General features: G+C 34.9%; 1 protein-coding gene and 1 long non-coding RNA gene across 4 annotated transcripts in view; one reads left to right on the top strand and one right to left on the bottom strand.

The window, feature by feature from the left end:
* Positions 1-21,011, top strand: part of LOC136038482 (sulfotransferase 1C4-like) — a 25,264-nt gene extending 4,253 nt beyond the window's left edge. The window contains exons 1-3 of one of the 3 annotated variants that reach the window (XM_065721555.1): positions 2,862-2,964; positions 8,376-8,593; positions 19,977-21,011. In XM_065721555.1, the coding sequence (XP_065577627.1) occupies positions 2,954-2,964; positions 8,376-8,593; positions 19,977-20,857 (1,110 nt within the window). In that variant the 5' untranslated portion in view covers positions 2,862-2,953 and the 3' untranslated portion in view covers positions 20,858-21,011. The other 2 variants (XM_065721557.1, XM_065721556.1) reach the window with 2 other exon arrangements.
* Positions 8,481-26,002, bottom strand: LOC136038483 (uncharacterized). The gene is made up of 2 exons (XR_010620224.1): positions 25,881-26,002; positions 8,481-8,801 (listed from the first exon to the last, which is right to left on the bottom strand). It is a non-coding gene; the product is annotated as an uncharacterized LOC136038483 (long non-coding RNA).

The following is a 26,002-nucleotide window of genomic DNA, read 5'->3' as shown; positions in this document are numbered from 1 at the left end:
TAATTTTAAACACTTTTTCCACAAAACAAGTTTTAGAAAAGAAAGAAAAGAGCTCCATTAAGTCAAAAATGAGGAGAAATAAAGTGAAACAATCTTTCAGTCATTATCAATAATCAATAATATAATAAATAAATAAATCAATAAATAATCAAAAATAAATCAATAAATAATCAATAAATAAATGAAATTCAAAACGACAATAAATTATTATAAATAGCCGAGTAAAACTCAAAACAAGCAAAATCTAACAGGCTTAGAGCTGATAACCCTCATGCCATATCAAGGTCAGAACATAATCTGTGCTTTACTGAAACAAAAAACAAATGACTGCGAATTTTTTGTTTAATTTACATATACTGACATTTATCCCTTAAAATTTGAATAGCTTTATATTTTTTAAAGAAAAAAAGCGAAAAAATTAAAAACATACCAATCAACAATATGCCTCTTCAACATCCACTTTTACACATACTGGAAATTTCATCTTAATACCATCAACTGTTTCTGAAGAATCAATGAAATGTCCGCTTGACAACCTGTGTAGGTATAGTGTGTTTCGATGCAATTCCATATACTTTCTATGTATCCCTAATTTTTCGCCTTGCTACCCTCGCTTTAATAGCAGAAGTAGTAGCAGTAGAATTAATAGTAGTAATAGTAATAGTAGTTTTAATAGCAGAAGTAGTAGCAGTAGAATTAATAGTAGTAGCCTAAGATTTAGCAGCATTAGTAGTAATGGAAGAAGTAATTAGAGTAACAGCAGTGGTAGCATGAGTAGAAGCAGTAGCATTAAGATACAAATATTTCTTTAGATTAGTTCAACATCCCTCACAACAAGCCCTGTTAGTTTCAACTTCACACACCAAACTGTTCATAATATCACTCTTTTGACAACCTGCATACAGAGGGTGTGTTGTGATTCAGTTCACCTCCCCCCCAAAGTTCCTTGAAAATTTCACAGGCATATTTGTAATAGTAGCCAAAGTAGTAGTATTGATAATTCTAGTAACGGTGTTAATAGTAATATCGGTAGTACTAGTAGCAGCAGTAATATTACCATATTGCCTTTTGGTCCGTAGAATATCCCTCTCAGCAAGGGCTGGAAATTTCAACTTAATACTATAAGCCATTGCTGTGGCATTGCGGATATATCCTTTTGATAGCCTGCATTTTCATACACTTCTTGAAATTTTTATTCCAATGCTCTTAAGCCTTACACGTAGTTACAGTAGAAGCAGTAGTAGTAGTAACAGTAGTACTAGCAGTAGTGTGCACATATTGCCTTTTGTTCAGATGATATTTCCCTTGAAGCATTCTCTGAAAGTTCCAACTTAGTACCTGAATCAATTCTTGAGATACCCTTTTATGATAATGTGCATGCACATAGCGTCTTCTGGTTTTGTTCGAATTTACCCTAAGTACTGTAAATGGAGTAGTGTGTTAGTAGTAGTGGTGGCATTTGTAGTAGTATTCGTAGCATGCAAATATTAACTTTTTGATTATCTCCCTTGTCATTTCCTAAATTTTTCAAATTATTATGCTTAGTTATTCCTGAGTTACGCCTTTTGACGACCCTTATAAACGTAATGTCGTTTAATTTAGTTCAGTACGCTCACCTGAATGCCCTTCGTCTTCTTTGAAAGCAAAGTTCAAACAAGAAAACCTTTCTCAATAGCATATACTATGGATTGCTCAGCTTACAGCCCTTGCCTAAGGACTAGGGGGGAGATGAAAATCCCCAAAGACACAATTACTGGACCTTTTAACAATACTGAGCAAAATGGCTCTCATAAACTTTTGATCCGTGTTTTGGAGATTGAAAGGCTTGGGGGGATAGCCCTCCATTCACGTTTGACTCTTAAGAAGGGCCCTAAAACTTTCAACTTCCAATCAAATGAGCTCCATCTGATCCAAAGCTTATGCGACCGTCCGCTCCATAAGAACCTTATATGTCCAGGGCATAACTTACAACCCTTGCCCTTGGGCTCTGGGAAGTCGTGACCATCATATAGACATTGTTAAATGATTTTGGACTATAAGTAACAAAAATGATTGTCTCACAGTTTCAATTGAACGAATTTCGGAAAAAACGGAGTCAGGGAGGGGGAGGCTTGTTGCTCTTCACCACTATTTATTCTTGAAAGTGAATGCCTATTTTAGCAAAAACTAAACGAAAAATATTCGCTTCTCTAGTTTCTTTGCCGAGGTTGAAAAAAAAAACTTTTATAAGGCTCATTATAAATATTTTTGAAATTAAAAATACATATAATGTTTTCTTGACGAAGATTTCAGATGGAAGTAAAGAGCAAGTTGAAACTTACAAAAAGTAAAAATTCCTTCTGCACCTTATGCATCATATTAAAAAAATGTTTAGGAAGAACTGGCTCGTTATATTTTCTGTATTTGTCTGAAAAAGTAGAAGTTTGCTGAAAACTGAGTTTAGTAGAGAGTTAAAATTTATTGATTTTAGGATTTACAATATAATATACATACATACATACATTATTCTATCTATTATTCTCGTATCTATTATTCTCTTATCTATCTATTATTCTCGTAAAGTTTATTTTATTGACCTTACTGTCGGTAAAAGACTTTGTGAATTATTCTTTATGTTATGTAGGTTACTTAAGGTTTTCCGTTCCTCTTTTATTGCGTCAGCTTTGTGTTTTCAGTAAAGAGCTAGTTTTTCAGAAATATAAAATATATGAAAATATCACGAGCCAGTTTCTTTGAAACAGTTTCAACAAAATGTTGCACATACCGGGAAGCAATAATTTTTGTTGGTTTTAATTTTCAACTTCACTCTTTGCTTTCTCAGAAAACCTTTTTCTTATAAATTAATTGACATAAAAGAAGATCAAACAATTATTTATCAGTAATCTTTAGATAAACAAAGACCTTCAACCGTCAGCATGACAGTCATAAGTTTGATACTTTGTACGGAAGATTCATGGAAAAAGGGTAAGTACTCTTTGGTTATGAGTTTTGTTCTTCAGTAGTAAATTTCAGTGTTGTTGCAAGGGTTGAAACCAAAATAGAAACTTTATTTCCCGTGCACTTGCGAGTTTATTTTTGCGTATGTAACTGACGATTAAGTGCCATTTTTCCTGCTGAGGAAGGGGTAATTTCATTTTATGATTTAGATTCACCTTGTATGATGAACGGTTTAGATGATAGAGAGGTCTAGACTGCGAACAAGGGCTGCTTTTTAAAAACTTTTTATTGTTTTGCCCTCCTTAGCGTAAAACAGATTTCTTAATTATAGGGTGTTTCAGTTTTTACACATTATAGGCGTCCATGTATTAAAATCAAATAAAAATAATAAGTTTTTCACCTGAAAGTAAGGAGCGACATTAAAACCTAAAACGAACTGAAATTATTCTGTATATGAAAGGGGTTGTCCCCTCCTCAACACCTCGCTCTTTATGCTAAAGTTTGACTCTTTCTCACAACTCTACTTTTTAAGACAATAGAAAAATACAAAAAAAAAAAAAAAAAAAAATACAAAATTCCACAATTTTAGATAGGAGCTTGAAACTTTTACAGTAGTCTTCTCTTGACTCTAGATTCTTTGACTTTTAGGGGGTGCTTAGCCCTATTTTCTAAAATAAGGTACATTTTTTTAGGATCGTTACTTTTGATGGAAAGACTAAACTTGATGAAAGTTATATATTTAAAATCAGCATAAAAATACGATTCTTTTGATGTAACTATTGGTATCAAAATTCCATTTTTTACAGTTTCGGTTACTATTGAGCCGGGTTCCTCCTCACTACAGTTCGTTACCACGAACTATTTGATCTTACAAGTCTTGTTTGAATGTGTCCAAGATTTGAGTGTGTGTTTTAGTTTCCCTCCTATATACACTTTACCTTACTTAAACCCCCCAATCCCTAACAGAAAAACAAGTAGTTCAGATTATACATAGTTACTGGATCTTGAATATCGAGGCTCTTTTGTTCCCTATGCTTGTTCACTATTTACCATTAATTAATATTACGGAAAGAGTCAAATTATTGAAAGTACAACATATGTAATTAATATGGTTACATTTAACTAGGAGAGGGGTGAGAGGCAGAGAAAAAAGACGCGCATTTGAAAATAACGTACATAAATTTTTTAGAACGTTTTAAAATAGTCTCCAGGATTTTATAGTAAGTAAAAAGTAAGTACGACGGCACTATACCCTTAAGGTCCAAACCGGCGGTGCTGATCTCCGTTTCATGGCCCTTCAGCCAGGAAGTGCAATGGGGGGTTGGGGGCCAACCATCCTGTAGGATGTGTTGAGCCCTTTGTCCTAGGGTTTTATAGTGTTTGGCTATGGAGAGTGGAACCACCAAATATTTACCAAATACTGGACTTTTGTTGGTTCAACCCCATGAAGTGCTATTGCAATTGTGACTCCCTGGTCACAGTTACAAAGCAACACAAGTGCAAACATTTATCGAGCCATACTCAAACTCTTTAAAGGCCCAAATATAATCATACCTACCAGTCATTCTAAAATTTAGTTGGGCCACGCTTGGCCTTTCCTTGGATGTATGAGAATATAGCCCTTTACTCCAATAAGTCTTATAGAGAACAGCCACACAGAAATGTAATTATTGACGAGACATGGATGAATGACTTCTACCTATTCATCTAGTAGTTAAGTAGATGACCCTTACCCTCCTTCCTCCCATAGATGTAAGATTTAATCAGATCAAAATAGGCATACCTTTGTCCTAGCTTTTAGGTCCTTGTACGTATGTTTGGCATACAATGCTAGTAGGAAGAAAGATATCAAAAGCTATCGAAGCTATAAGAGTGTGATGATTCCTAGCCGGTACGATGCGGGCATAACCATCATTTTTATACAATCCTAATAAGGGGGGGGGGGGTTAATGCCAGAATTGCCTCTCACTCAATTGGACTATCTGCCTTGACTTTTTCTACAATTAGCCCACATGATTAGCCCACAATTAGCCCAGCTTACATGACTTGATGCCCACAACCATTCCATTTTAATTCAGATTCTCGAATTCTATTCTATCGCCCAACCCCTGTCCTATGGCGTAAATAAAGTTGTGCACCATAATGTTGGTCCTGCTCACACGACAATTTTACCTTCTTGGTTTTTATAGCGATTTTTCTAAACAAATAACCGAAGTAGTTAGACGTAAAGCCAGAAATTAGACAGAGAACTTTCGACTAACTAGAAATTAGTCAGAAAACGATCTTCTTAAGCGTTATTTTGTTTTAATAACTGAAGCTTAGATGAAAATATTTTCTGTCTAACCCTTATCCTTCTACCAAGAACAATATTTAAACAAGCATGCACTGTTATATATGTAACACCTTTTTGTGTGTGGTTTATTGGAAATTTTCTATTGGCTGAACTTGGCGGACCTTCTTGAAAAGGTTAGCCAAAGTTCAACTTTTTTCAGACAGCAATAAAGTCAACAAGTTTATGCCATGAAAACGTTTCATAACTTTGTGAGCAGCCTTATTAACTCTGTTGACAACGTGGGTTCACGCGATGTCAATACGGATGGAATGCTTTAAGAAACACATACAAAGTTGAAACAATAGGGAAAATCTTTTCAAGACAATGGAAATCAATTCTGTGAATATTTCGGCCCTATGTCCAAGGGCCGTCTTCAGCACAATACGAGAAAGAGAGAGAAAAAATATGTATATATAAATAAACTTACATTAAAATGCGAAAATAAAAACTAATAATGTTGAAAACTTTTTTAAAACAGCCCTAGCATCATTACTTCAACGAAGTTCAACCAGAAACCTTATTTCGTTGAAGTAAGGATGCTAGTGCTGTTTTAAAAAAGTTTTCAACATTATTAGTTTTAATTTTCGCATTTTAATGTAAGTTTATTTATATATACATATTTTTTTTCTCTCTCTTTCTCGTATTGTGCTGAAGACGGCCCTTGGACATAGGGCCGAAATATTCACAGAATTGATTTCCACTGTCTTGAAAAGATTTTCCCTATTGTTTCTACTTTGTATTTGTTTGTTATGGAAAGGCAGTATGGTCTTCATCGCTATTTTCGTCTAGGCTATGGGAATACTTTAACCCTGGTTCCCACTGCTGCGTCGATCCTGACACGATTTTTTTCTGGCAGAACAGACGTACGACAGAATCGGATGGAAGTTCACAAAGAAACGCAGACTTTTGCGTCGTTGCGACTAACTCTATAACAGCCAAACAGCCAAAATTAGCTTTTCAATCAGTTCCATGACTTTGGTTATGATTTTTTTTTTTTTTTTTTTTAATCACAACAACGCATGTGATTTGTCGTATGAGTTGAAATTATTCAACGCATCCGACATTGCAGAAAAACGGATTGTTTCGCGCTGTTTGTCGCACGATTTGTGTCATTTGTCGCATGTCACAGTATTTTGCGCAAAATCGCAGCAGTAGGAACTAAGGGTTACACGACAGCAATACAAGCGCAATTACTTCCAACGAAATTAATAAGCCGACGGCAGGAATTGATTTTTTTGTATTGTTCTCGTATCCACCTCCAAATGTTTATCCACTTCGTAAAAAACGTAATTAAAATGGATATAAACACAGTTTTGAGTTTTTCGTACCCATCTCCCCAAAAAATTCTTTCGTGCCCCTCCTCCAAAAAATAAAGACACGGCCCTGCGTGTAATTAAAGTGTTGTGACTCTAAACATGGACCTAAAGTTCCAATTGTAGCGTAACATTTGAAACCAACAAGCTCTGACACACATAAATGCGGATAAACAGTTTTCAGATTCCTGTTTTAAAAATGGAACCATACCCACTGCACTAACTATGCCTGAACCTCTCTGGAAGGAGTTTAGTGTATGCTAAATAAAAAAAAAGTTGTTTCAAGTGAAAGCAAGGAGCACATCAAAACTTAAAACGAACAGAAATTGTTAATTACATGAGGGGGGCTGCACTTTCTCAATACCTTGCTCTTTACGCTAAAGTTTTTCCGAACTTCAGAAAAGCTTATTATTCTAATTAAACGGTCGCTGTGTTTCAGGAGTCATTCTTAAGGGATCAGAACAAAAATTAAAATTTTAGCGTCAAGAGCGAGGTATTGAAGGGGGCAGTCCCTCTCGCATAATTAATAATTTGTGTTTGTTTTAAGTTTTGAAGTTGGTCCTTAATTTCCGTAGAAAAACTTCTTTTAAATTTAATTTCTGATCGGGAAATCCGGATTTTCGCCAGGGTATCCGGCTCCTCCTCCGTGAAAAATTACTTCCCCCATGGACAGTACCTCCATGGAAAGCTAATCCCCGTCCTACATGGAAAGTGGCAAGTTATTCCATGGAAGAATACTTCCCAAACCTCGTCCCAGGCCAGGAAAAATGCTCCAAGACGATTCCCCTTAACATATAGACATGTAAAATTGAATCAGTAAAGAGGAAGTAAGACTAATAAAAAAATTCGTATAGGAATTCTGGCAAACTCCTCCAGTGTAAAGTTTCTCCTGTAAAGCTCACCCCCGGAAATTTCCTCCCCAATGAAAAATTTTCGCCGTGGAAAATCCCCCGCAGAAAAAATCCCCCTCCATCCAAAAAATGTAGGCATACTTACCATAAACAAATGCTACACGTAAACAATGGACGAATTCTATAACTTAAAGAACTTTTATCAGGGGCTGTGGGGGAGGGGTCATGTTACCTCGACATAAATATTGGAACTTAAAATTATGCTGAACATAATGGCTAGCTCAAAATTTTGACCAGATGACTTTGAGGAAAAAAGGGGGTCTGCTTGCCCCCTATTTTTTGGTCACTTTAAAAGAGCACTAGAACTTTGCTTTTGTTCGAATGAGCCCTTTCCCGATATTCTAGGACCACTGGTTCGATCATCCGTGGGGCAAACAAAAAGACAAACAAATAAAGACGCATCCGTAATCTTTCTTCTGGCCAAAAAAAACATCCAAATTCTATATTTTTGCAGATGGGGGCTTGAAACTTCTACAATAGCATGCTCAGATACGCGGAATGTCATGATTTGATATTTCATTAAGATCCCTTGACATGGTAATAATGCCCCTATTTGAAAACAAGGCAAATTTTCTACGGCGCGTAGCTTTTGATGGGTAACACTAAGCTTAATGAATTTTATGGATTTGGAATCAGCATAACAAAACAATTCTTTTGATACATCTATTGGTATCAAAATTCTGTTTGCTAGAGTTTCGGTTACTATTGAATCGTGTTGCTCCTTACTTAAAACTCGTTACCTCCAACTGTTTTGATTCATACTCACTAGGAGGGTAGACCTAAAGGAAGCCAAGAAGATTTCCAAATACATATTAGTAAACTATTATCAAAATTTATCAAACATATTAATAAACTTTCCTAGCAACAATTTCTCATTTCTAGTTTTGCAATGTCCAGCCGACGGTCTGAAATCGACTTTCAGCCTTTACCAAGGGATGTCCAGCGCAGGATTGCTGAAGCATTTCCAATAAATAGAAGTATGGTGAAAACTGAAAAAGAAGGATTTATTATTTCTTCCAACTATAAGAACTATGCAAAAGATGTATACAATTTTCCACTGAATAGCACTGATGTTTGGGTAGTTACATTTCCAAAATCAGGTACAGCATTCCTCTTTTTCTATCTAGCATAGACATGGCTACTTTTCACTTCTTTGTGAATTCACAGTATGTCTCGCACATTTGTTCTTGGCTCCTCCTTTACGCGTGCTCAATGACAAATTCTTAGCCATGGCTGGTATAGACGCCAGGGATATTCAATGGTCCAACGTTAGTTCCCTGGATAACTGTGCTGTGATGTGTCCTATATCTGAAACAAACGTGCATAACTGTAATATGTATATATATATATAAAACTAAAAAAGGTAAAAACTACAAAAAAAAACTAAAAAGAAAATACTAAAAAAATTAAAAAAGCTAAAAAACTAAAAAAAAAAACTAAAAAAGCTAAAAAACTAAGTTGTTTGTTTGTGTGTGTGTGTTGACTGACGTCATGTTTGCGTGTCGACTGACGTCATTATAAGGATTGAGCATTATGCCGTCATGAAGTTGTTTGTCAACTCACGTCATGTTTGTCGACTGACGAAATTACAGACCGGGACACCGTGACACAAATGACGACCGGGACACCGGGAATATAAATGACGACCGGGACACTCAAAGAGAAATTACAGACTGGGACACCAGGACACAAATAACGACCGGGACACAGGGAATATAATTGACGACCGGGACACAGGGATACAACTACAACAGGGACGCCGGGGTGCACAGGGGGGGGGTATATAAATGACGACCGAGACACAGGGAATGTTTGATTAGCAATCACCATCAACAAAACTCAAGGGCAATCATTAGAATAATGAGGTATAGATCTGAATACGGATTGTTTTTCCCATGGACAACCGGGACACAAATGACGACCGGGACACAGGGAATATAAATGACGACCGGGACACTGAAAGGGAAATTACAGACCCGGACACAAATGACGACCGGGACACAGGGAATATATTTGACGACCGGGACACTCAAAGAGAAATTACAGACTGGGACACCGGGACACAAATGACGACCGGGACACAGGGAATATAAATGATGACCGGGATTCCCAAGGACAATTATATGTTGCATATTCAAGAGTCGGTAAACCTGACAATCTGTTTATATGCACAGACAATGGGACAGCGAAGAATGTTGTATATTCGCAAGTTTTACGTAGTAAGTAAGTAAGTAAGTAAGTACTTTTATTACCCAAAAATTCACTAGAATTACATCAGAGTACGAATGGAAAGAAAATGAAAATCACACTACGAACATAACCATAAGTAAACACACACTATGTACACTAACAAAACTACTGACACATGATAGCTAGCCATGGCTTCGTCCTTCCCTTGGCCTTTTCCAGGAAATTCTTTACGACCCGGTTAATGCAAACTGCTGGATCGGACACTCCGTATTCACGCATGATATACGAGTTCTTCGTCCACGGAGGAAGTCTTAGAAGGAACTTCGCGAATCGAAAAAACAGAACTCTTACTTTTGTACATTGGGCGGACGACAAATAATTCCAAAAAGGTGCAATATACAGTAAATGTGGGAGGGCAATGGCATTATACAGCGACGAAAGAAATCTACGGCAGAATCGATGTCTGTTACCAATGATTGATCCGTAAGCAATCCGGATTTTCGTCTCTACGTGTCGTAAAAGCAACGTTCCTGTCGAGTAGACCTTCGACCGATTGGTCAACCAAGGTAGGTAATGCTTTCACATGGCTTAACAGCTGAGTCACCTAAAGGAATTTCATTCTCATAATACCCCGCGTTGAAGAACACTACGGCTGATTTAGACACATCAAATGATAAACCTAATTCATTATATTCCCTACTCAAAACATCAAAATTCTTCGATAGTCGATCGGCAGACCTGTTCAAATTAAGTAGGTCGTCAGCATACGCCATCAACGAAACATCGATCCCTTTTGAAACACAAGACGTAGCTACCTGGGCTTGTGCCGGCAGAACGCTATTGTTATACAAAGTCGGAGACACAACTGAGCCTTGCCTGACCCCTTTACGAACTGGTACAAAAACGGATTCAGTCGGACATGAGGGTATTTTAATTTGCGCTCTAAGGTTATTGTATATATAATACATAGCTCTGACAATACACAGATTTAGCCCTTGTTAATACGCTTCTAAAAGGATATGCGCATGCACCGACGATTCAAACGCCCGGCTTACATCAAAAGAACCAATAACTAATGGGTCACCCGTTGCCTCAGAATCAGACAAAATAGCAGCAAGGGCGAACAGAGCATTAGCGCAAGCAATACCTACCGTAAAGCCAAACTGGTAGTTTGGCATTTGGCAACAGTTTCTAACATTCGGCAATATAAGCATTTCAAAAAGCTTACATAAAACTGGCGACACAGTAATTGGGCGATAGGAGGAGCATATATTAGCTGGCTTCCCTTTTTTCAGGATGGGGGTAAGTTGTCCTCTACAGAAAACATCGGGCACAATACTGACTACGAATATGATCTGGTACAATAATGTTAACATTTCATATAAAAGACGAGTACCATTCACAAGGTGAAGTGCACACAAACCGTCAACTCCGCGCGATTTTTTCTTTTTCAACTTAAAGATATTTGCAGTTACATCTGAAACAGTTACGGTAAAGTCCGGAAAATTCGAATTTGATATCACAGATTCAAGTTGCTCGATATATGGCCTTGCTACACTGGGATCTGGGGCACTAAATTCGCTCGTATAGTAGGCTCGCCAGTCGTTTGGGTCACAAGGCATGGACTTAGGCGTTTCTTGGCGGTCTTTCACACGATCTTTCCATAGACGACTTGGATCGTTGATTATTCTCTCTGTATATTCATGTTTCACATTTGTACGATGCTGCTTGAGGGCTTTCTCAAATTTACGTTTTGTGTATTTACGGAGACAATTAAACACGCCGGATTTTGGACGACCGCCTTCCCTCAATACCGAGAACCAAAACTTAGCATCTTGACACGCTTTCACTAGCGCTCGATTCTTTGAGAACCCAGGGATTTCAGTATGTTTACAAATTTTCCTAGCAGGAATAGCAGCCTTTTCTGCGGTTAGTAGTGCATGGGTGATTTCAGCACAAAAGCTATTGACCTGTATTTTAGTTTCTTGATTATTCCTTTGCACGTTGGCTTGTAGGATATTATATGGTACATTGATCTTCTGCAGCGTCTTGTCGGGCGCTGTCTGATAAAGAGGAAAGTCGGCCTTTAACCAATCCTTTATTTCGTACCACTGTGAAGAACTTTTTTCCTTAGGAATACACACATTAACACATGCTTCAATGGGGGTATGGTCGGTAGAGAGACAATCGGTTATCTGATTCTTCGTCGCTGTAGTTTGTGGGGAGGTAGACACTGACGATCACAAGATTCCCAGCTCTTATAACCATAAAGTTTTCAGCTGTATGAAGACTCTCGGAATCAACTGCAGAGCTACATACGATCGCTAGTCCACCAGAGGGTCTTCCACGTTGACGAGACTTTGCTGGGACAAAATAAAATGTATGATTGTCTGAAAACTTGAGCAGGCTGAGACTATCGCTTGTCAGCAGATGTTCATGAAAACTTGAGACACACCTCCGTTCATGTTCCACGACACGATCTTAGTTAAAAACATACATATATATATATATATATATATATATATATATATATATATATATATATATATATATATATATATATATATATATATATTCACAGGTGGGACACAGGGACGCAACTACAATGGCGCGTAACTAATATGGCGCGTAACGACTTACGCGCGCAGGGGGGCTTGGGGGGGGGGGCGAAGCACCCCCACCAACTAGGTGTTGGGGTGGCGCAAAGTGCCACCCCTTTTTTTTGTGTGTGTTTGTGCTGTAGCATTGGTGATTTCTCTTTTCATGATATTATTCCAGGTTGGATCCAGTGCTGGTGGAGAAAATTTTTTTAGTTTTCTCCCCGACAGACCTTTACCCTGGTCCAGGTTTTTAACCTGATATTGTTAATTATTGGTGAGATGGCACTTATGCAAATTTCATGTTCTTTCATCTTTTTGTTTATGTATTTATTGACCTATTGACCTTGGCATGTTTTTTGGACTTTGATTGTTGGATTTTGATTTGGATGTTGGTTTGTTTTGGATTTATTTTCAATAACTTTTTATGCAACAAAACACAAATATTAGCCTCGGAACTCGGAACGATTTTTTGAAAGTTAGTAAGTGTAAAAGTCGTTGTTTTCTTTGCCAAGATCATTTTGTCCCACGAACTTCTGTTAAAAGTACATTGTATAATAAAAATTTTGCATGCAAGTTACGTGGTAATGTTAATTGTAGAACAACCAATGTAATTTACCTATTAGAATGTAATAAATGCTGCCTACAATATGTGGGGGAAACAACTAATAATATATATAAAAGATTTTCTGGACACAAGACAACAGTTAATAATGAAAAAACTAATAACTATCTAGTTCAACATTGTAGTAGTGGTAAATGTTCCATATCAGATATAACTGTCACAATTTTAGAAAATTTAGAATTAGAAAATTTAAATAAAGAAGAGAAGAATAATAGACTACGTAAACAGGAGGATTTCTGGATCCATACTCTTGGTACAGCTTATCCTTTTGGGCTAAATGATCGTGTAGCAAAATATGGTGACATGTCTCATGTTGTTGTTAAATGTATTGATGGTTTTATGGACCATCCTTCTTTTACTTGTCCTACTAAACGTAAAAAACGATCGAGAGGACATAGGAAAAATAATAGAAAAAATGAATTAGATGTACATATGCTTTCTATAGATCTATGCCAGCTACTTGAATCTAGGGGTATGATTTCTGTAATAAAGTGTCTAAATAATTTATCCAAGAGGAATTTAATCAAACTTTTCTGGATTGTTAAGAATAATACAGCTCTTGAATATAATTTTAAAGTAATATGTGATACAATTTGCATTCTAACTAAAACGAAATTTATTTCAAAAAAGAAAAAGTTTGATAAGATTAGTAATAAGGATAACAGATTATATTTACCTATTAATTTTACTTGTAAGCAGATTGAAGATATTAATTTACCAGAAATTTTAAATCAGCGGCATGTGAAACAGGCCCTTCCTAGTAATTTAAATCATAATGATAGTCCAGTTTTAACTTATAAATTTTCAAAAACTATTGGGCAAATTATTTTTAATTATAATTTAATACTAAAAAAACTAGATAGCGATATAAATTGGAAACCGGTTTGTAATTGTAAGCAACTTGGCCCATTTGTAAATCCTACTTACAAACATGTTATAACAGGGGACTTGTCAATAATAAAGCAAGATGATCTTCAAATTATAATGAATAAAGGGGCTAATTTCCGTCTTTCTCATCATCTGAAACCATCGAGTGTTCTTGATGGCTTGGAAAATGATTTTGATTTATTTATTGATAAGTGGTGTAAGAAAGAGAATAAAAATAAAGAGAGTTTTCAAAGTTGGAAGAATTTAATTATTAGTAGAGTAAGAAATAAAATATATTCTAACTTAAAAAATAGTAACACTAAATCATTATTTTATAATGCGAAGATTAAACAAGCAATTGCTAATCTAAAGAATGAATTTGTAATTGTGCCAGTGGATAAAGCTAATAATAATTTTGCCATAATTTGTCAGAAACTGTATTGTGATATCTTAAAAAGGGAGTTATGCACAACTAATGTTTATGAAAAGGTAAATATAGAGGATGAGAATTTAATTGAAAAGACTGAAGAAATACTTTTTAAAAATTTTAATATTAAAATAAATGACAATGATAAAAAGTTCCCTTTCCTATATTGGACTGTAAAATTTCATAAGAATCCCCCTAAACCACGGTTTATTGCAGGAGCAGCTAAATGTCCAACCCGCATTGCTGCTACTGACCTCTCTTTAATTTTAAAGGAAATTGTAAATAAACTTAAAACCTATTGTTCTGGTATTAAAAAATTTTCGAATTTTAATCCATATTGGAGTGTTAATAATTCACTGCAGGTGATAGATTCTTTAACAATGGTTTCAGCTAAAAGAATTGAGTCTTTCGATTTTGCGACAATGTATACTAATTTATCACTTAATTTAGTGTTTGATAATTTAAAAACTGTTATAAAGAAATCTTTCCTCTTATCTAGTAAAAGGTTCTTAAAAATAGACAGTTATAATAAAAAAGCCATATGGACAAACTGCTTTAATACTACAGTTAACTTGAGATGTTACAGCTTGGATATGATTTTTGAGTTATTGGAATTTGTTTTATACAATACTTATATAAGATTTGGGGGTGATTTGTACAAGCAAATTATGGGAATTCCCATGGGGGGGAATGCCAGCCCATTTATAGCTGACTTGTTTTTAAGTCAACTAGAATATAAATATATGATGGATAAGAATAATCCAATTAATTTAAAACATGCTTTGTCAAATAATAAAAGATATTTAGATGATATTTTGGTCTTAAATTGTAAGGATTTCATTGATATTTCTAAAAATATATATCCATCAGAGCTTATTCTTGAGCCTAGTCATAGCGCTGGTCATGAAGATCATTTCTTAGATTTAAATATTAATATTTGTGATAATAATAAATTAAGTTTTAAAATGTATAATAAAACGGATGATTTTGATTTTGAAGTGATTAGTTTCCCATTCCCTGAAAGTAATATACACTCAAATATCACATATTCAGCGTTTTTCTCACAGTTACTTCGTTATGCAAGGATTTGTAGTAATTATATTGATTTTAAAAATAGATGTAAAATATTAAGCCAAAAATTGATATCAAGAGGTTTTTCTGCAAATAAATTAACTTGGCAATTTAAAAAATTTAGTTTTCATTATAACGAACTTTTAAATAAATATCAAAAGAATTATCTAGAAATGCTTAAAGAAATTTTTAACTAATTTGGGAGGTTTGAGAAATGTTGTCACAGCGCCATTTATTTTGAATTGCGTTTCTAATTGAGCGTAATTTTTTGAAAAATTAGCCACATGGTAAAGATGAATTCTATAATTGTTTAGTTCATTCAGGTTTTTTGCAATGTGTTAATATTTGTGATTTGGTAAAATTTATAATATTTAGTTTACCTATTGTTGCTAAAGGGAGGGATATATTAACAGGATAAGCTTGTTTTGGTTTTGGTTTTGGTTGGTTGTTTTACATTTGCTGTTTTTTTTTTTTTCATAGGCATGTAATTTGGGGGTGATACCTGACGCGGGGATGCCATGGATATTCTGTGGTAGCCACAACACTGTGCTGGGTAGAGAATTTAGAGTGGCGAAACCCAATATAGGCCAGTGTATTCTCCTGATGAGCCCTTATGTTGGGTGTTGCCTCTGAATTATTTGTCTATATTATTTTTTCTATTGTTCAGTAAATGACGACTTATACTTATTGACGACATGACTGCCTGTCCATGGATTATTCTTTATGGTTGATTGTGTGTGGCTATGCTGTTTGACCTATGTGATTGTATGGATGAGTAGGGTTGAGGCCTCATTCAAGTGCTGGTCTATATTAATCACTAATTTAGGAAAACAGTCTTCCTTTTCTCCTTCTGTCTCTTTATTTTATTTTATTTTATTTTTTTTATTTTTTTTTTTTTTTTTTTTATTATTTTTTTTTTTTTTTTTTTTTTTTTTTTTTTTTTTTTTTTTTTTTTTTGTGTTTGTGCTGTAGCATTGGTGATTTCTCTTTTCATGATATATTTCCTTATTCCTCAATACATAAGATCAATATTTTGAGATAGCCATTTTGTTCAATATTTTCGGAATGTCAAATAACTATGCCTCTGGGGTTGACATAACCCATTGCTTCCCCTGGGACAAGGCTTATAAGCTATGACAGTTTCTCATTGTAAACATGTAAGGTTTTTTATATGAAAAAGAGAGTAAGTTTGATCCTTTTTCTCCAAAATAGCTTAGTGTATGAAGAAGAAACTTTATGGACACGTCAAACCCAATCAAGATACCATATGCTTGCTAGTTCTCCAAAAGGAATATCAGCAAGATTGAAGGAGCCGCTAAGAGTATTAAATTGAAACTTTCACGGTTTGCTAAGGTGATTATGAAGAGGATGGCAACTAGCCCCCCCCCTCTTTGCCCTTATCAGGTGCCCCCTCTTCAAGTTGATTGAATTTATGAAATAATCACTTTATCGTGACTTAGTTGACAAAACTAGCCAGAAGGTCTCAAATCTCTGCCTCCAGGGATGTCATGCCCTCACAGCCCTGGGCAAGAACTGTAAATTATTTAATCTGCCCATTGTCCACATGCAGGATTTATTATCAGGAAAAGGATCAACTTTTGATTCTAGGTGTGCCGAAAAAGGCCAAGGGTATTGAGGAGAAAGTTTTTAGAATATTAAGGCGTATGTTGAACTTAATCAAGAGACATTATTTGGATCTATTTTATCAAAAAGAAAGAATGGCAATATCTTAAGAATGGCTGAGCATGTTAAGTTGAAACGTTCAGGATACATTCCAAGGGAAGTTTAAAACCAATTGGAGGGCTGCTAGCACTCATCACATGCTTTTTTGCGGATTTCCCTTCAAAAACATTGAATTTCGAAATGCTCATCTTGTTCAAAATAGTCTAATGGTAAAATAACTATGCCTATGGGGTAGGCACAACCCACATACCTGCTTAGAGGGAAGACAAACACGATCAAACCAATCCACTTGCATGCTGATATTCAAAAGGACGTATCAGCAATACATAAGAAATAGCTGAAGGTGTTAAGTTGAAACTTTCGGGCTATGTTGAGGTCTGAGTTTACTATTGAAAAATCTTCTTCTGTAAGTTAATGTCGCTTAGGCTTATAGACCATAAGTACAAAATAGTTACCCCATCTACCATTTAATGATACCTTAAACATTCGGTTTGAAAATGCATGTGAAACTTTCAATGTATTTCTATTTCTATTAAAATTTTTAAAATTTAAATTAAATAAATATTAAATAAATAAAATAGATAAATAAATTAAAATAAATATTTCTATTTAAATTTTTCTATTAAAATGTCATCATAAATAAAGAAAACAACCTAGGTGACAAACTATATACTTTCTTAAACCCTCTACTCGAATTTATTACTCTACACAACTGTTTTCCAACTTGAACGACTGTCCTAATTACGCTATAAGTTGCTATTAAAATCTAACAAATCTCCTTGGCTAACTATAAAAAAACTATATCTCCTATATCTCACTATATCTAACTATATATCTAACTATATATATATCTAATATATCTAACGATATATATCTAACTATATCTCCTAACTATAAAAAAAACTCTGAAATTCTCTTACTATTTCATCAGAAGCTCCTTTCAGACCAAGAAAAGATGCCATAGTTAGCATATGCTGATTTGTTTTATTCCTTTTTATTTATTCTAGTTTGTCAATTACATATTTCAATTATTCTTCCTTTTCCTTTGCTAACACCACAATAGGCATGTTGTAAAGTTGTTTTCTTCATTGACCCCCCTTTTTCTTAACGTTTCTTTTGTTGCTGACCGAGTATACACTTACTAACTTCTTTTTCTTTTTTTATTTACTCATTCTTTTTCTTGGTCAATATCCTATTCCATATTATGTCATTATTTTTGTTTATTTTTTATCTCCTGTAACAAATTTTGAAATTTCCCTTACTACTTCATCGAACGGTCCTTTCAGGTCAAGAAAAGATGCATATAGCCTTCCCAGTGAATGTCTAAACTCGAAAAAAAAAATTATGGATTAAATTCAACATTAAACCACTAAACAATATCGTAAAGTTTCATCTCAATAACTCCATTCGATACATGGATATTAATTTTGATTTTTGTAACATCTAGTACAGGACCCTTTACATTTAAATATTCCTCTTTACTCTCCCCTGAAGGTCCAATTTCATAGTATTCCAACCCCCAGAAAGATTCATCTACATAATCCAAATCGATGACTGGATAATAATTATTGACCTTCATAGCATCTAAAATCCTTTTGACTTGGGGTGGGGAATCCCCGTTTGTAAAAACTAAAAAATGATGTTCAGAAATGAAAATAAATTATATTTGCAACAAGGGTTAGCCTCACTGAAAGTTTCAACCCAATAGGTCATTCTATCCTAAGATATAAAAAAGGGTTGACTTACAAATCAGATGGTCATACTACGTCATCTATGTGCAAAATAACTGATGACATATATGCTACATTCAGTCATTGACCATGTTAAAAAAAATGAAGACAGACGAGCGATCGATCACGCAGAGAGTCCATTGTATTGAATCAAGTTATGGAAACCTGGAATCTTGGTACATCCAGCTAGTGCTAACACATGGGTCAAGTAAGAGTTCATTGCCCCAAGTACGGTTTTAGAAATATACCAAGGTACAGGGTGATCATAGAACCTGAACGACGGATTCTGCTTACCCTTTGTCCTAAAAAGTAGATTCAGTTCATAAGAAAGTTTAACATGGCTACAGACTGTATATCCAATGAGATCTCAGAGTATGTCCAGTGGACATAGAGGATCTCAGAGTTGCACTCCACATCGTAGGTTTTTGCACAATGTTTTTTTATGAGGGATGGGTAATCTAAGCATCAAAAAATTAATATGGGCCTAAATTTTGATGCTTTCTATGAAAGGTGCATGAGGGAACTGAATAAATTTTCAGACGGTTACACACTAAAGCATGCAGTTGGTGTGTTTAGGAGGTTGAAGACACATTATTGTAGCGACGTTGGTTTATTTTGGCCACAGTTAATTTATTTTGAAAACTAATTTTACCATTATGAGCTCTTTTTCTTAAAGCATAGTTCAGCAAAAGTTAAACTTGAATTCCAAAGGTGAGTTTAAGGGGTTTATATGTTATTAAAAATAACAAAAATAATGAGATATTATTTTTTTGTACAAGGAGCATAAACTTCAAACAGTAAACTGTTAAGTTAAGTTAAAATGTTTTAAGGCAACTAGTTAAATAGCAAAAAACAAAAAAAAAAACACTGGCAATTACTCATTAATTGTATTTTTGAACTCATTAGTACTTTAAGTGAAGCACCTAGAGACTTTGACTGAAAGTTGGAGGGGGGAGGGATCAAGAAGGGAGTAGCTCTCCTAGCATAGAAAATCACTTTTGTTCGTTTTAATTTTAATGTAACAATTTTTCATCAAAGAAGGAACTTGGTCTTTAAATCTTTAAACCCAGTAATTTGAAGAGAAAGGGAGAGGAAGAGAGAGAGAGAGAGAGAGAGAGAGAGAGAGAGAGAGGGGGGGGGGGTAGAAAGATCACCTTTCTTTCCTCATTATTTTTCCGCTTCCTAGTCTAACCAGTATATTTCATTATTAATATACTATCCTCACTTTCTTTTCAATTAAATTTCTTTTGAACCTTTTAGACTTCGTTAGTATAGACAATTTTTTTATTACAGGGACAACATGGACACAGGAGCAAGTGTGGCTCTTGGCAAATAACTTGGACTTTGAAAGTGCTAAAGTTAACCTAAATAATCGTTTCCCCTTTCTTGAGATGGCAGGTTTACTACCTGAAGAAGCAGTGACAATGATACAGAATGATACAAATAATACCTGTGAAACTGTCAGAGTTAAGGAAATCGCCAAAAAGTGGGAGAATCCTCACAAAATCTTGCCTGAACAGGATAATAGCTCATTATTCAAACCAATAGCTACTCCTAAAGAAATTGCGGCCATGCCGTCACCTCGCTTTGTCAAAACCCATCTGCCTTTCTATCTATTACCTCCGAAACTATTAAGAACTTGCAAAGTAGTTTATGTAGCCAGGAATCCTAAGGACGTATGTGTTAGCTGGTACTACCATCATAAACTTATAAAATTTCAAGAGACTAAAGCATCTTTCGAAGAATTCATGAATCTTTTTATCAACGATGAGGTCATGTTCTCACCTTATTGGCCACAAGTTAAAGCAGCATGGAGCCTGCGTCACCATCCTAACTTTTTATTCTTATTCTATGAAGATATGAAGTCTGATTTAATTCCTCAACTAAAAAAAATATCAGCCTTTCTTGGGAAGCAATACAATGACGAAGATTATAAAATACTCAAACACCACCTAATTATTGACAGCTTCAAGAAAAACCCAGCTGTAAATAACTCTGAGCTACAGAAATTTGGATTCTTTCAAACAGATGGCAGCTTCATCAGAGAAGGAAAAACAGGTGGTTGGAGAAATCATTTTACGCCAGAGATGAATGTCAGGTTTGACGAATGGATAGAAGATAATTCAAAAGACACAAGTTTAGTATTCAAATATGATCTTGAAAGTCAAGACTAGCCTAACTTGGGATTTAAAATTATAGTTTTTCTTATTATAATAGCAAGAAGAAATAATTTTACTGTTTCTATAGACACTATTCTAATTTTCTGTCAGCATGCAGTTGACTTATTAGGTAATGTAAATTTATTAAATAAAATTAAACACCAGAGAATATCAACCTTTCCTCAGATGAAAGTAAAGAGTGTTGATGAAACTTAAAAGGCACACAAATTATTTCATTTACGAGAAGTGTTGTATCTGCCTTCAGGAGGGGATCTATTAGGACCTATCTAGTAACTCTAAAGATAGAAATCAATACTGCAGACCTTTTTTTCGGAGTAGATGATCCAGGAAGTTTTATCTTTACTTTTAACTTACAGTACATCTCTCTAAGTGTTACAACATTGGACCTTGACAGATTAAGCTGAATAGTGGTTAAAATCAGCTATGCATATAATCTGGAGTCAAAAGCTGTTAGTTTGACAAAAATTATGTTTTGGCCCTTGATTATTCAGAATTTAATCATCCATCCAACTCAACATGGCTTTAATTATCAGCTTAATTCCTTTAGGTGCTTTCGATTTGTCACAGCTAAACACTTTCGACTATCTAGTATACACAAAATTTCTTTTCAATCTACCTCAATTAGTCTTAACCAAATACTCTTTGCTGTTTCTGAGGTATTTTTTTTTTCAATCAATCAATCAATATTTATTAATTCAAATTAAAATATACAGAAACAATATTATGCCCCAACAGAGAGCAGAGCTTGTAAGGCTGGGGCAGAACAAATGCATAAAAAAAACACAACGTCTTGTCATACTAATAATTTTTAAAGGAGAGAGAAAAAACTAAGACAAAAAAAAACATATGAGAGAAAAAAAAAACATACAAGGAAGGAGATCATAGAGGAGGCCACCCCAGCGCAAGAACACCACAGCAAAATACATACTAAAATCTATTATTAATCAATCCCGCCATCCAGGCAAAGAATTATTTTTGAAATATGTTTTTTCAAAGAAAATCGACTTGTGAAACTTCGGGATATTTCTACTAAGTTAAGTTTATTTGCAATATTTGGAATCTGTTATCTGATTGAGAATCTAGCTCTTTCTGATTTAATTGGCGGAAGGCAATACTTCTTGGAGCGGATGCAGTGGGCAGGAGAGCAGGAGAAGTGGGAGTCCCAATTATACCCAAATCATGGAAATAATTTGCTGAGGATTGGATATCATAATACCAAATTGCTGCATGCATGTCCTTCAATTGTTTGAGATTAAGTATATTGAGAAAAATATATATAGTTTGGGTTTCTGACAGATTTTTAAGTCTCGCAGGGCAATGGACAAAGGCACCCAGAATTCTAATTGCCTTATTTTGAATAATCTGAAGAGGTTGCAGATGGACCATAAATGTGTTAAGATAAACTATAGGGCAATAATTAAGATATGATTCAATTAGAGAATGGTATAAAATTTTAAGGATGGAGAAAGGAAACACCTGTTTCAATCTGTAAAGAGAACCTAAGTGATGGGCAAGTTTCAATCTCAAATAATCAGAATGCTTACGGAAAGATAAAAGCTCATCAAGAATAACCCCAAGGTAACGAAATGAATGTACTTTTTTTTTATCCTACTTTGATTTACAATTAACTCATCTATGGTAATTTTATTTATCGCCCATTGTGACCACCAGAAAATCATGAATTCAGTTTTAGAAAAGTTCGGAGCTAGGCAGTTTATTCAAAGATTTCATTGCTTTCACCATTTTCTCAACCAACAAAGATGGGGTTTTAGCTTTTACTGTCACAGCCGTATCATCTGCAAAAATTACTGCTAAGCTATTATCTTGGGGTAAACCCCTTGGGAGGTCATTTATATAAATCAAAAATAGTAATGGCCCCAATATTGATCCCTGGGGGACTCCAACATCATCAATAACAATATGGCTTGATAGATGTCCATTTATTTCTACCTGAATTTTAGATCCACCCTTTTGACCCTATGAGTGCAAAGTGTCTTTTAAGTCAGCTCATATTCTGTCTCTTAGATATTGCATGTAAGTGTCATTTTGACATCCTCAATTAATTAAAATTATGGTATGGTTTAAATATTGTAGCCTTTAGATGTAGTTGTTGCAGCAGCAGTCATAGCATTAGAACAGTTGTAGCGGTTGCAGCCTCTGTTGCTATTGCAGCATCAATAGTAGTAGTAATAATTATTAAGAAGTCCCCATCATATGCATCTATTATTGCAATATTGAATAATTACAATCAGAGTCGTAAGTAGTCTCAGTCCTAGTCAGAAGTAATTTGAAATCACAAGTGGTCGAAGTCCAAAGTAGTCATAAGAAGCCACACTCTCAATTATCTGCAAGGGAAAATAGTTGCAATGCAGTCACAATTAGTAATAGTTACAGAAAGAAGTAGCATCATTCATGAGTAAGAGCAGTTGCAGATGCAGGTAGTTCTAATCATAAATTGTCAGCTAATTGCAGTCACAAGCATAAGTATTTTACTTCTAAGCAATTTCAGTCTTAATTATAAGTAGCCAAAGCTTCAGTTGCAAGTAGTTGCAGTCCTAGGTAATCCTAGCTGTAAGCAGTGACAGTCCCAAGTTGTTGGCATCAAAAGTATTCACAGTCATAATCACCAGTAGCCATAGTTAAAGTAATCACGGTCACTGACGGTATAGCCATTACAGTAATAGCAGTAGTATAAGTACTAGCAAGGTTATTTTTTGTCATTGTGACCACATAGTGTCTTTTGATAGCTGAACATTCCTCTCAACATGCCCTGAAAGTTTCAACTGAATACCAAAAGCCATTCCTTAGACAATGCGTATAAGATCTTTTGACAGCCTGCTTGCAAGTAGTGTCTTTTCATTCAGATCAACCTCCCTCTCAAAATTACCTCAGAGTTTGAAAAAATTAATTTCAGCCTTCAAATTTGTAGCAGCAGTAGTATGTCTTTTCTTGTGTCTTTTTGACATCCTTAATGAGCAGAGAGGGTTTTGACTTAGTTCTATTTTCGTCAACATTCCCTGAAGTTTCAATCTTATAGGCTTAGGCTTAGTACTAGCAGAAGTAGTAGTGTTTGTAGTATTATAGTCCTCTTTAGCTAGCCCAATATCCCCTTCAAAACAGTGTAAAATTTGCTACCGTCATACTGGCACTCATCTTAATAATGGTAGCAGAAGCAGCATTAGTAGTACTAATAGAAGTAGCAGAAGTGAGCAATCCCCTCAACATACTCTGAAATTTCACCTTATTACTCTATGCTGCTCCCTAGTTACTGATTACATATTTTTTGATAGTTACTGCATGTAGTATGTCTTGGTTTAGTTTAGAATTCTCTGAATGGTTCAGCTAATTATTCTTACCCTTTTTGAGGATGGACAATCAATCAAACATATCCTTATTTTTCAATACTATATCTTATCAGAGACATAGCTATAGCATTGCAAATAGTAAAGGCCATATGGCTCCTATGTTCTATTATTTTTTTTTTCCCAAAGGCACTTTGTACAGAAGGAGTTGTCAAATAAATTTCAAAGGGGCCTCATCTGATTGGAAATTGAGAGTTCTAGTGGTTTTTTTAAGAGACAAAAGTGATTAAAGGGCAACTAGCCCCCCATACTCTTTTCCCCCAAATTCATCCAATAGAATTTTGAGGTAGCCATTTTGTTAAAATTGTGCACAGAAAAAAAAAAACGCCAGGGTCAATATGACCATCCAGGATCCCCAGGGCAGGCATTGTAAGTTTTACCCTGGGGACAAATATGGTTCTTACAGAAAGGATGCTTGTATAAACTTCAGAAAAGGCTCATTTGATTTGAAATTAAAATTTTTAGTTGACTTTTTCACAGTCAAAAGTGACCAGAAAGCAACTAGCCCCCCACCCCCCTCTACACCCTTTTTTCCCCAAATAAATCTGATAAATATTTTCAGATGTCCATTTTGTTAAAAATAGTTCAAAGATCATATAAAAAAAAACTCAGGCAGGCAGGCATTGTAAGTTATGCCCAGGGAGCAAGGATGGTTTTTATGGAAGGGATGCCCATATAAACTTCAGAGAGGGCTCATTTGATTGGAAATTAAAAGTTTTAGTTCATTTTTCAGAGTCAAAAGAGATCAGAGGGCAGCTAGCCCCCTCCCATGCTCTTTTTCCACAAATGCAGCAGATAATAATTTTGAGATAGACATTTTGTTGAAAATAGTTAAAAGATCAGATAAAAAAAAACTCCAGTGTCAACAAAGCACCCCAGGGCCAGGGGTAGGTGTTATAAGTTGTTCTCTAGTGGCATATATGGTTCTTATTGAAGGGATACTCCTATAAACTTCAGAGAGGGCTCATTTAATTAAAAATTCATAGTTATAGTTTACTTTTTAAGAGTTGAAAGTGATTGGAGGGAAGCTATTTCATTCATATTAGTTTACTATAGTGATGTATATTCTTCTTACCTCAGCAATATTTGATAATCTAAAGAAGTTTTGCGGACAAAAGAAGAAGAATGTCCAAGCATTATTGCAGCTTGCTCTGAATAGCCTATATAAGTTTTGAATGTTAAATGTTAATTTATTTTGAGCTTAATTGTATTTATTTTCAATTATTATATTGCTTAAAATATGGTGCTAGAGATACTTTGAGTAAAACAGTGTAAACTAAATATAGGAAAACGTTTTTGGTCATCAAATCCATTTTTTGCACATACTAATTGTGAATTTAAATTTGCTTTTCATTTGTGGAAAAATTGTAGAAAGCTGTGGTATTGTCAGTTTTTCTGTAGGAAAAAAAATTCCAGGCAAAGCTTCAATTGTCATAATAATATTCTGCTAATGGACGCCTTGTCTGAGGTTGACATGAATAAGAAGAAACTCTAGAAAGATCTAAGTTTAACAAAAAAATTATTGAACCTTCCAAACAGAATTGACCTTGACTTGTGGAGTAGAAATCCCATTTTGGTGACGTTTCAAAATCTTGTGATGATCCTGAACAACTTCTGCATGTTGATGAGATTTTGAATAGTTCTAAAATACGTACTTATTTAATTCTTCATAGGCTGAGATATAAAATTTCAGGCATAACTTCTCATCTGTGGAGTGACAGGCTAATAAATAATCATTTACTTTTTCAAACTGAAAATCCTACATTTTTATTTCAAA

Source organism: Artemia franciscana, chromosome 18 (genome assembly GCF_032884065.1).
Source record: "Artemia franciscana chromosome 18, ASM3288406v1, whole genome shotgun sequence".
NCBI classification, from domain to species: domain Eukaryota; kingdom Metazoa; phylum Arthropoda; class Branchiopoda; order Anostraca; family Artemiidae; genus Artemia; species Artemia franciscana.
Note: the sequence above shows the minus strand (reverse complement) of the source record. Positions and strands in the feature narration are given on the sequence as shown.